The sequence below is a fragment of the Contarinia nasturtii genome, unplaced genomic scaffold, assembly GCF_009176525.2.
Source record: "Contarinia nasturtii isolate CC-2019 unplaced genomic scaffold, AAFC_CNas_1.1 Cnas_scaffold_810, whole genome shotgun sequence".
NCBI classification, from domain to species: Eukaryota; Metazoa; Arthropoda; class Insecta; order Diptera; family Cecidomyiidae; genus Contarinia; species Contarinia nasturtii.
This window is the reverse complement of record NW_022198157.1, coordinates 214,876-226,196: the sequence shown is the minus strand read 5'-3', so window position 1 is coordinate 226,196 and position 11,321 is coordinate 214,876. Positions and strand designations below refer to the sequence as shown.

Sequence of the window (11,321 nt, the reverse complement as noted above, 5' to 3'; positions counted from 1 at the left end):
CACTGAATTAGTTATTTTGAAATTCTATTGATTCCTTTCAGTTCGTCAAACAGTGCTTTGTTCTTTAAAATGAGAGAGTAGAGAGACCATTCGCTTTTGTTTGAACAATTCGAACAATGCAAAAGAGTTTGACCTTTTTCGATTCGATTGCTGGGAAACCATTTCTCGATTTGCTAACAACAAATATATGTATTATTTGGTGTATGCGCCTGAGATTATCACCACAAAAGTACAAAACGAACCATTCAACATACCCGTACCCGATTTTTTTATTTTTGCTCGTTTTCCATTTGTGAATGGGGATACGCTTGAACGTGTTGGGAATTCAAGTACTTTTATTCAATGCAAAATATTTTTAGCCAGCTCATGTCGACGGTATTCATATGAGAGTAAAATATTCAAATCACCTTCAAAAATCCAATAAAATCAATAAGAAACAAAACTTATTTTTTTGAAATTCAGAATCTGAAGCCACACTTCACTTACTCAGCCTCATATAAAATAGGAGCCGACCTAAGCCAGAAGTTGCCAAAAATATCTCAGTACAAACAGTGATTGAACGCTTCGAATTCGGTTGACTTTCGTCCGAATTGGCTACACTTTTATCACCAAATCGATCAAATCGATTGACGACATCCGATTTGAACGATTGTGTAATGGTCGTTGCAGTAATTTTGTATTCTGTATTTGTTTTCAGTCATTTACATCGAATTGCACAGAATTGTTAATGGTATAAAGAAAATGCGATGACGTTTTGCTACATTTGATTTTAAATTTAATCGAACGAGAAAAATAAGTATTCCTGCTATAATAAACCTGTACATACTTTTTGGGGGTGGAACTAATTAACCATAACGTAAATACAAAGATGTTTTTTTTCGCTTGTTTTGATATGATGTACTTGCTCTGATATTAACGGTACAAAAAGATATGAATTGAGTATTCCCACATATCATTTTCTATGCCACGACAATATTTGATGTTTTATGTTCATTTGATGGAGATAGAAATTTAAAAATATGCGCCTTTGGTCCGCGTGACAGTATTGTGCAGTAAAAAAAAGCTGCATTTAGTTCGTGCGGACTATCCAAGATGCAATTGAATTGATGAAAAACTTAATGTCGCTGTCAATTGTTGAACGTATGTTGAATGGTGTACGAAAATCAGTGTGACACTGACATTTCAAACGGAATTGAATTTGTCTCTTCCAAAATGGAAGAAATGGAAGTGTGTTGAAAATTCATTTTGAATTTTCTTTCATTGTTTTAAATATCACTTGCATCGTTTCTTTTTTGTCAGCTCGTATACATAATTGATAAGCTCACCGGGTTGTCGCACATACCATTCGATCGTGTTGCTTATATTGGTTTTTTCTTATGTCATTGTGATGTTCACGATCAATTTCAGTCTGATTGTTATTTGTGCTGTTGACACTTTGGCTGCTATTTTCGCTGGTGCCACGGTTCAATCGCTGCAATTCGTTCATCAGTAATAATAAAAATACGATGGCCACCATTGTGTGCACATAAATTCGATGATGTTGTTTTGTTGAATGCAAAGAAATTGCATTTGATTCGAGATTTTCACGTGTCACCTGCTCCTGACATCGTCCAATTGCATAGAGATCCAATTCGCTCATCGCTTTGCCGTTTACATCCAACGGTGAAATGCAATAATTCCGTGACATAAAGTCACCCCGTTGATACGAGCCATTCGATAACGCTGTAAAAAATTTGGTTATTTATTATTTTTATTTAAAAAAGAAAAATTGATATATGTATGTATGGCAGTAATGTGGGAGCTAAGATTCTTAGGGGGTTGATTTCATAAATGAAGAGCAAAAAAGAACCCCTTGTCCTCCGTTAGCGTATCACGAATGCTTACAGATTCTAATTTTGATTAACACATAGGCGGGAATCATTAGATTTGGTTCAAAGAATCTGTGTGAAGTTCCATTTCTGAAAAAATTTCTTGATTTTTCGTATAGTATATCTCGGACGTTAGATGACATATCATGATGATTTTTTTCACCGAATACATCGAAAGCTTAATATACTTTCGTACCCACATCTTACTTGGGAGATATTCATATCCAATCAAATCCATATTGGAACCAACTTTTGTTGCTCCGGATAGGTTTTCTTTGGTTTGGCAAGCAACAAATTTTCAAAGTATAAATAACAATAATCTTATTACCAAAAAAATATGTTTCGTAATTTTATTTTTGTCAGTCAATAAGAAGATAGGTTTTCATTTACAGTATTCGTTCAGTTAAATTACAAAACACGTTTGACGTTAAAAATAGAATTGCATGACGAAATGAAAAAAGCACATGTTGTTTTGATAAGAATTGAAAAATAAATTGCATTATATTTGTTGTTACTATTTTGAAAATAATGAGAAGTTATTCACTTGAAATGTCAATGAACTGTTATTAAGATTGAGCCGAAACAGATAGTTACAAGAGAACAAAGGCAGTTAAAAATAATATTAAGGCGTGAAATCGTTCGAGATCTGTTCATTCATTAATATTGGTATGAATAATTAAATGATGCAAGTGCATCCTAGGGGAAATATCGAATAAAATAAGTTAAAAATATGCTGCGTATAAGAATATAAACCGCATATACGCAAGAATATTTGCAAAAACCTCCGAATATATGTGGTTTATACGCATATATATATAGCGTTTATGCGGCATACTTGCGATGTCTTCATCTATTTGTAGTATATTTGGTAAAAAATATTTGCATATAACCCGTATAAACGTATAGATAATTCCCCCTAAGCAATAACTCCCCCGCATCCGATGTCATTAAGCTGATTCTATTTTGGTGAAAAGTTGCATAAAATTCAATATTTCAAAGCAAACAAAGGTGTTTCAATGAATGCATCGTACACTGTATTAAAATATAATTAAAGTCGTGTATTGCGTTAACAAAAAAATTAAAAGAAAATCTCTTTGATTGTATTGAATTTTGAACGAAACTGTTTCAAAAATGAATAAAAGCAGAGAATTCTGTTGTAAAATCAGAGCAGTAATTCTCTTGAACTGTGAATAAGTCGATAAAACTCCTACGAATGATGATTCGTTTTGTATTAATTTTAACATTGTTGGCCACCTTGCATGATGTAAGTATATTATATGAGTTTGATACTGAATTTGAATTGAGTAATTTATTAATACGTCTTTCTGCAATCAATAGGTATATGGTCAAGATAAACTAGTAGCACCAATTAAACAGCCCGATCTACCATTATGTACGTCGGTTTTATGCGATAAAAATACTGACGACAAATTGGATGATTTGATTCAAGATGTTGCAGATACATGTAATTGTTGTTCATGCGGATGCAAAAGTAAAATCCATTTTGATTTGTGCGCACTTTGTGAAGCATATCGCAACTATGATCCAAAAACAAATGGAATCTCTCAATGTGTGATAAACAAACTATCAAATCCTTGTTACACAAAATATTACAATTCATTCCTCCAAATTTTGAATTCTGGATGTGGCAACATTTGTCAAAAGAATAATTTCAATATTTATACATTCCTCTATGATGTATGCTACGGATGTAACGGATGCCTTGATGGTTGCTATATTCAAAACGGCTATACAATCTACTATAGTCAGCCGCTTGAAGCATCAGGAGGTGCCAAACTGACATCAACAGTAAAAGTCTAATCTGGATAGTTTCAACATCCCTTATTGCTTCAAATCGTACTTCATCGCCAAAATCTGCATCGAATCAAGTTTCCAAATCAATTTCTGTCGCATATCATTTTATACAGATTAAAAACATGCATTTGCTTAAATTCATATCGCATTTAATTAAGTATTTCTGAAATCTTGGCAATAGTAAAATCTAGATTTTGCAACAAAAATAATTTTTTGAAAAAAATTACTAATTTTCTCCAAAATAAAATAATTTTCAATGAATAAATTAACAATTTTTTATTCTGTTTGTTATTTTCCGGATGAATTTATCTCTTTTAAAAATGAAACAACTTTTTGCTTGAAGAACCAAAAAAAAGTCTCCACTTCGACTCGTTTACTTAAAAAAAAATCTTGTTTACAGTACAATTTATGCCGTAGAGTGGTAAAACTTGGCACACAGATTCTTTTTACCTAGTCTGATGATTCCTGTCTGTGTGGCGTTGAAAATTCGATTTTGTATGCATTCTTGACCACCCTCACATGTGGATACTGATGCATCCTATAATATATAATAAATAAAATTCTCTCTTACCACTATCTAGTAACGCGTGCACATGACATCCGCACGGAAAATGGTTGTTTATAACGGATATATTGCGTATACCATCTAAAATGATGGCGCCGGGTTCGGGTGTCTCTAATAAATGATTTCCATGGAAAATTAAATGTTTTATGTGATGCGATGATGTTAAATTCAACTCTTCAATCGAATCGATTTTATTGTTGAGAAATTTCAGTGTTCCGACGTGTGACAGGCCATCGAATGAATTTGAACAAATTACACCTAAATCAGATTCTTGCAACGATAATACCGCCACATTAGTTAATCCACGGAATGTGAACGGTGACAATTCCGTTAAATCCATGAACGCTAATTTTAGTAAACCAACACTATCCATACCATAGAATGCGTCCGGCTCGATAATTCGAATACCAGATGGCAAAAGTAAATGTTCCACTTGCGTTAAACCAGAAAATGCTGACGTCTCAATTTTCAGCATTGGATTATTTGATAATAAGATTAATTTAACATTCGATGTGCCCGCAAATGCGTTCGTTTCAACACGCAAGATTTTATTGTGGCTCAATAAAATTGTGGTAATATTTTGCAAACCGGCAAATGCAAACTGTGCAACTGTCGACAATGGCGTATGTTGTATGGAAATTTCACGAATTTTTGGTAGGCCACGAAATGCAAACGGTTTTATTGTTGTAATATTATTCCCGTCGAGTGATAATTTCCTTAAATTTCGTAGGCCAGCGAATGCATCGCTTTTTATTATTGGAAAATTATTTTTGGTTAATGATAAATGTTCAACGCTTGGTGGTAGCCGTTTCGTTGGAATCTCGCGCAATCCACCCGTATTACATAAAACCTGCGAAAACAAAAACAACAAACATCATGAACCTTCTATTCACATCTCTCTAAATGAAATTCAGTTTGCAATTTAAAAAAAAAAGAGAGAATTTGAACGGAACCATGAAATTCATACGATGATTTCACATTTATATCATTTCAAAGGCTCGCTAATGAATGTAAAATTCAGTTATGCAATGGATATTACTCACTTGTGTCTGCGATAAGCAGATGCATTCATTTAGACAGGCTTGAGCGGTATTCATGTGATTTTGAAACTCCCCGAGGGCTTCAATAAAGAAAAATATCCAAAATTTAATGAAGCGCATCGCACAGAACTTTCTTGTTGCTGGAGCCGCTACTAATCAGATTAGTCGTATATTCTTTTTACCGTTGATTTCGTGCATCCATATTAGAACCCTGCATGGAAAAATGAAACAAACATACACACAATTAATAAATGAACTCACATTTGTTTGATATTATTTGGATAAGCACAGATGAGAAATGCACTCGTTACACACCAAATTTCATTTTCCTCATTAAAATTGGCAATGATGTTTTTTGGTTTTTTTTTTTTTTTTTGAAATTCGAATTACTTCATCCACATTTCCAGGCAAATTCAACTTTAACACTCATATTGAAACAGATGAATTTGCGCTCTGGGTAAATTTTGGCATAAAACATAGTGTAAATTTACTGAATGACCTCTGGGTAGTACATGCAGTAAGTATTTAAAATAAATTGACACAAAAAATGAAAATGGCAGAATGTAACATACCAAAAAAGTGCGAAATAAATGTGAGATGTTAATGAGAAATAAACTCTGCATTTACGCTACAATACACCCGGCTTCCACATACTAGTTGGACTTTGTGAATAATCCATTACTTATTTTTCGAGCGTTGCGTTTATTTTCGTCTTTGTTTCTGGAATAGCCTCCAATGGAACTGTTATCAAAGCAAACAAACAAACACGCTTACACTGAGATCTGCACAGCATAACCAAAAACAACCAACATACGCTTGAAATTTTACCGAAACCCAAACTGTGATGTATACGAAACAAGAGAGCAAAGATGGGGCGAATAAATATTGGTGCGGGTAACTGGATAAACTAGAGCATTTTCACGCTGTGCGGAAAATCTTTGTCTCTATATTTTCGAATGTTTATCTGTGGCCATGGTGTCGAATTGAAAAAGCGGCATCGGTCAAATCTCACCAGCAAAACCATCATCTATAAAAAACTATAATGGTTGTTGGCAACGTTCGGCAATTGTCCAAACCGAAAACAACCATATTGAATATGGCAACTAATGCCGAAAATGTACAGCGTCTGGGTGAAATTTTTCGCCATCAAACATTGACATGACAGCGTTTTTGATGTGGTCGCGTATTTTCGGAACTGGCTTATGCTGTAGAAAAGTCGCTTGTTTTTTTTATGTATAGAATCTATAGATAAAAACAAGTATTCGACAAAAACCGCGATCACACCAGAAATTTGCAAGAAACAGGAACAAAAATGTTGACCAGACGGAGAAGAAGATAATAAAACGAGTATTAAAAATGTTGTTTGAATTTGGCCAAAAGCCAAAAAGTTAAAGCTCAGTCGTGCAAAAGCAGCAGCACCAGTATCCGTTTTTCCACGTCACCAACCACACATTCGCCGACATAGACAGTGCAATGACTAGAGCGTCAACGTCGAATCGGTCGAATGTTATAAGCACAAGCGGCATTTGAAGGGAAGTGGTCTGAACAGCATGAATTCCATGGCCAAAATGCACGATATGGGCAAATGTTGAGGTCATCAGCTAGTCTATATTCATTTGGCATTTTGGCTTCGGTTCGCCTTTTATAAACCGAAACACAACGATGAGAATGCGCATATTGAATAAATTTTAAGCCTTTTCTACACCAAATGCCGCATAATATTTAGAAAACATAAAGCATATCTCACATACCCTCTCTCTTGGTGTGTCTGACGTTCTCTGTTCATTGTCATCAGTATCATCACCATCACAATCACCGCGTCAACGGCTTTCAAATCGTATTTTTCATTTTGGAAATGTTGCTATTTCTTTGTGAAGGCGGCTATCGCTGAAAATGTTCACAAACATCGCGACTCATAACTGTGTGTTACGACAGTGCTAAAACTAAACAAATGCCTTTCATTTCCATTATGAAGCATATTTCACAGATTTCCGTTAAAATGAAGGTAAAGTGGCATTTCACGGGATTGAATTACGTTCTACGGATTTTCATCCAACGAAAAATGGCCGCTGTCGAATATTGAGATATGGGAAAGTTAGAGAGACGGAGCAAACTATTCAAATGCATGACACATATGCGAAGCAGACAAAACAAATAGGCACAATGCGTACGTGTACGTGCCATCCGCAGTGCATTTTTTGTTCTCCCTTTCAACGCTCCGTAGTTGGTTTTTTTTTTCGGATGGACAAGAATTATATATAGAGATAGCATCATAAAAGAAGTGAAAACGTGCAAAATGAGCTAATCACCGAGTGCTCTATTTGATGTATTTCCAATTCCAAGCCGAACGATTCGACACTTTTTTGGGGACATTTTTTATTTCATAATAAAGGCGGAATGTGTTTGTGTTTTTTTTATTTCAAGAAATAGATGTGAAACATTGATCTGATTGTCTGAGAGAATGATAGCATCAAAAAAAGGTCCTCATAAAAGAATTAACTGCAAAAATGGGGTAAGCCATTTTTCACAAAAATCCGACAAAATCGAATCATATTCATAAAAATTGCTTTGAAAATAGATTAGAAAAAAAGGTAATCTCAGTAAAAATTCGGATTTTGTTCATTGTGACAGGTATTCTCATTTTTGGTGACTAAGCCACTTTGATTGTACACCAAATTTCGATTAGTCAATTCGATATAGTTCAACGAAAAAATTTCCACAAATCTTTGGCTGTCAAAAATGTCAACGCATTGAAATAAGATTCAAGCATCATTTTCAAAGGCCTCAAAATCCAATTAAACAATTTCCAATTTGATCCTTTCCTTGCACAGCTCATCATTTCATTGTTAACTAACAAAAATGTTCCAAACAATTTTCGTGTCTCGCTGGCTCCAGTTCAATGCGAATGCATATTAAACTTGAAATCCACCCCATAAGAAAAGTGAAATTAATACCATTACAGCAGTGTGGAATTATAAGGTGATTACGCAAATTGACAAAAGCATCTAACTGAACATGATTCCCGATTCTATAATGGGTATGCATTAACATTTTAAACACCATTTATAATCATTAGAAAGGACTTTCTTATTCATTAAGCTAATCTCTTTTTTGCGGTCGCAACTTCAGTGACAGAAACTCCATGCGCTGCATGGTTCTAAGGGGAATGAAAATCCAACTCAAACTTATGTAATCAGATCCGTTTGTATTTTGAGCTTATTTTAAATCACGACTTTGTATATCCGTGATATTTTTGCGGTGGCGGAACATGTACAAGCAACAGAGCACAGTGTCCATATTTACGGACCGATAGCAATTGATGCGACGAAGAAAGATAATTAAATATGCATTCAAATGGATTTTCTCCACCCATTGTATACACATATACGCGTGTGCACTTGCCGAACAGCAATTTTCTTTGATTTCCGCGCATTTAACGACGGTTACTCATTAAAATTACATTTCATGTTTCAACAAAAGGTCGTTTTTCTGGTTTCATTTTCATCGATCGTTAACCGACTAATGAGATAAATGCTAATTTTTGTTTGATATGTACTCCATTTGTCTCGCCGTGTTTTTTTTCTCGCACTCATGCATCACATTCACAATTTCTCACATTTTTTTTCTTCGTAGAAAGCTTTCTGATAATAATTTCACTTTGTGTGCTTTTTTAAGTCTTTGGCAAATATGAATGTCAACCCTTTTGTCAAATTGTGCAATAAAACTGAAACGGTTTAAGGAAAAGTGGCATCTTTTTTAAAATAAAAATTACGTTTCTTTTGGAAATGATGAAAAGAAGATCATTTTGTTACTTAATTAGAAGCCAAGAAATAAACGCAAATATACTTGATTTTTTCGCGTTCATTGAAAATACGTAAAACATTCCGTCAGCCCCACGAAAGAAAACATGGAATTATCGATTTTTTTGTTAAATCTTATGTAAATTTGTCAAAGAACGAAAAACAGAAAGAGAGAAAAACATATTAATTGGACCAACCGTGTATTTGTCATTTGCCTACACATTCTACGTATTTTTTTTCTCATAAAATAAACGACATTTTATATGAGTCATAACTTGTTGGATTTTCGTGACAACAAAATTATGTAAACTCGCGCTCTACGAATTACGGTAATTGTTTATACAAATGGGTTTATGATTGTTTTCATTGTAAATGTATTTTTCTGCATTAAAAATTCATCGTTGTAAATACATCAGTTTTCCGCTATCGGATATTTGTCATATTAGAAATCGATTCCAATTAAATATCATTTTGTAAAACTGAATATGAGTGAACATATATAACACAATATTAAACCACACAATCAATTATTATCTAGTTTCTCTTTCGTTTAGATTTGATTTTAATGTGTATTCATTGTGCAATCGACATGCGTTTGTGAACAACTGTATGTTAGAGCGAATGGCTAAGTTCATACAACTCCTCTATGGTCTAGTGGCTAGGATATCTCGCTCTCACCGAGAAGGCCCGGGTTCGATTCCCGGTAGGGGATTTTTTTTTTTTTTGTTTTTAAATATTACTTAATTTTGAATACGATCAATTTTTAGTGTATTCTGTCGAGATTTTAGAGCAAAAAATGGTTGTATAAAATAAATGTTATAATGAGTGAAAATAAAAAAAAAAATATTTTCCAATGATTTAACGTCTGTTACAACAACAAATACAAATGAATTTCAATCGACTACGATTTAGTTGAATAAAATAAGACGAAAATTGCAGTTCACATCAAATATTTCAAATATACAGACCACACTTCAAGTTGTGCCTCTGTTAATCTTTAATAAATAAAACTGTGGAAATTGAGATGAATTATAAACATTCAACCTTATTAGCAGTAAACTTGTCTACAGTAAAAAAAATTCGAAATGCTTTTAATTAAAAGTGTTCAAGGTAAAAAAAATGTGTTACTGCTGGTCCAAATTGTAAATGTTTGATGGCATTTTCATTTTGTTCAGAATAAATGGCATCATTAGGCAATTTCATGTAGCAAAAAAAAAAAACAAACGGATAAACTGTTGGAATTTCTCTTCTAACCGTTTTCCGAGACGGTTCCGACCTTTTTTTCTTGATGAAACAAACAGTTTGTGTTGTTTATGCATGTAAAGTTTTATATTTCATGAATGCGAAAATGTCGCAGTCTTGCTATATTTTTCATTGTGTGCGAGATCAATTTAATGTGTCATGTTGTGTCAGCAATGTATGTTTTAGGGTGGATATGCGACAAATCATACTGATACGGTGTGTGTAAAATACAAATTAATGACAGTAGAATGTGGTTCATTCTTTGAAATGTCATATTCATTTCAAAACATTAATAAATTTGATGGATTAATACGTATAAATCGACCAAACTCAAGGCACATGAAATCGCGTCCAAGCGTTCTCTCTCTCCGACGCTCTCTTTCTATCTCATTCTCTCTTCTCTCACTTTTCCATTCTGTTTCTCTCTGTCGTTCGTTAGCTTATTCGCATGTTTGCACAATTTTTCCCTTTCATATATTTTTACTCGCTTTTGTTCTGAATGCGCACCATGAACGAATCCATATTTCATTAGTTTGTTTTGCATGTTTTATTTGTAGTAAACGACAGGCAATATCAATTTTTCTCCAGACTATGCGTGTTGCTCTGTTTCTCCTTGTGTACAACGAACGAACGAACGAAAAAAAAGAGAATCCAAACGACAGCCAACATTGGTGTTGTCGTTATGCTGTCTCTCACCCAGAGAAAGCAAATACATTTTTAAACTTGTTTACAACGACCATTTATAAGCATACGTTTTTCACCAGCAACCATATTTGCCATGTGGTTTGATTGCGTCGAAGAAGGACAAGCGGCAAATTATTCTCATCGTTCAAAATTTATATGTTTTTGCCTTTTGTGGTTTGTATTTTGTATTTGGTTTGCACATGATGTCTGTGTATATGTGAATTTGTAAATGAGAGAATCTCAAGAACCATCAACAAACACTTCAAACAAATATTGAACTTCGCGACGACTTTTATTAGATTGCTTT

At 33.9% G+C, this 11,321-nt stretch overlaps 2 protein-coding genes and 1 non-coding gene across 3 annotated transcripts in view; 2 read left to right on the top strand and 1 right to left on the bottom strand.

Annotated features, from left to right (window-relative positions):
- Nucleotides 1–544: 544 nt before the first annotated feature.
- The window catches only part of LOC116342162 (chondroadherin-like), a 33,096-nt gene continuing 22,319 nt past the window's right edge, over nt 545–11,321 (bottom strand). The window contains exons 2-4 of the mRNA XM_031769663.1: nt 5,292–5,499; nt 4,255–5,098; nt 545–1,722 (exon numbers count right to left, since the gene is read on the bottom strand). Of these exons, the coding sequence (XP_031625523.1) occupies nt 1,322–1,722; nt 4,255–5,098; nt 5,292–5,408 (1,362 nt within the window). The 5' untranslated portion in view covers nt 5,409–5,499 and the 3' untranslated portion in view covers nt 545–1,321. The remainder of the gene's footprint in view (nt 1,723–4,254; nt 5,099–5,291; nt 5,500–11,321) is intronic.
- LOC116342163 lies at nt 3,039–3,801 on the top strand. The gene is made up of 2 exons (XM_031769664.1): nt 3,039–3,132; nt 3,207–3,801. Exons 1-2 carry the CDS (start codon nt 3,082–3,084, stop codon nt 3,687–3,689), a joined length of 534 nt encoding a protein of 177 aa, XP_031625524.1. The 5' UTR covers nt 3,039–3,081; the 3' UTR covers nt 3,690–3,801.
- Trnae-cuc lies at nt 9,729–9,800 on the top strand. Its single transcript has one exon. It is a non-coding gene; the product is annotated as a tRNA-Glu (tRNA).

Coding starts and splice junctions, on each gene's coding strand:
- LOC116342163 (XM_031769664.1), top strand. CDS start 3,082: ATGATGATTCGTTTTGTATTAATTTTAACATTGTTGGCCACCTTGCAT. Junction 3,133..3,206: donor TGTTGGCCACCTTGCATGAT/GTAAGTATATTA, acceptor TGCAATCAATAG/GTATATGGTCAAGATAAACT.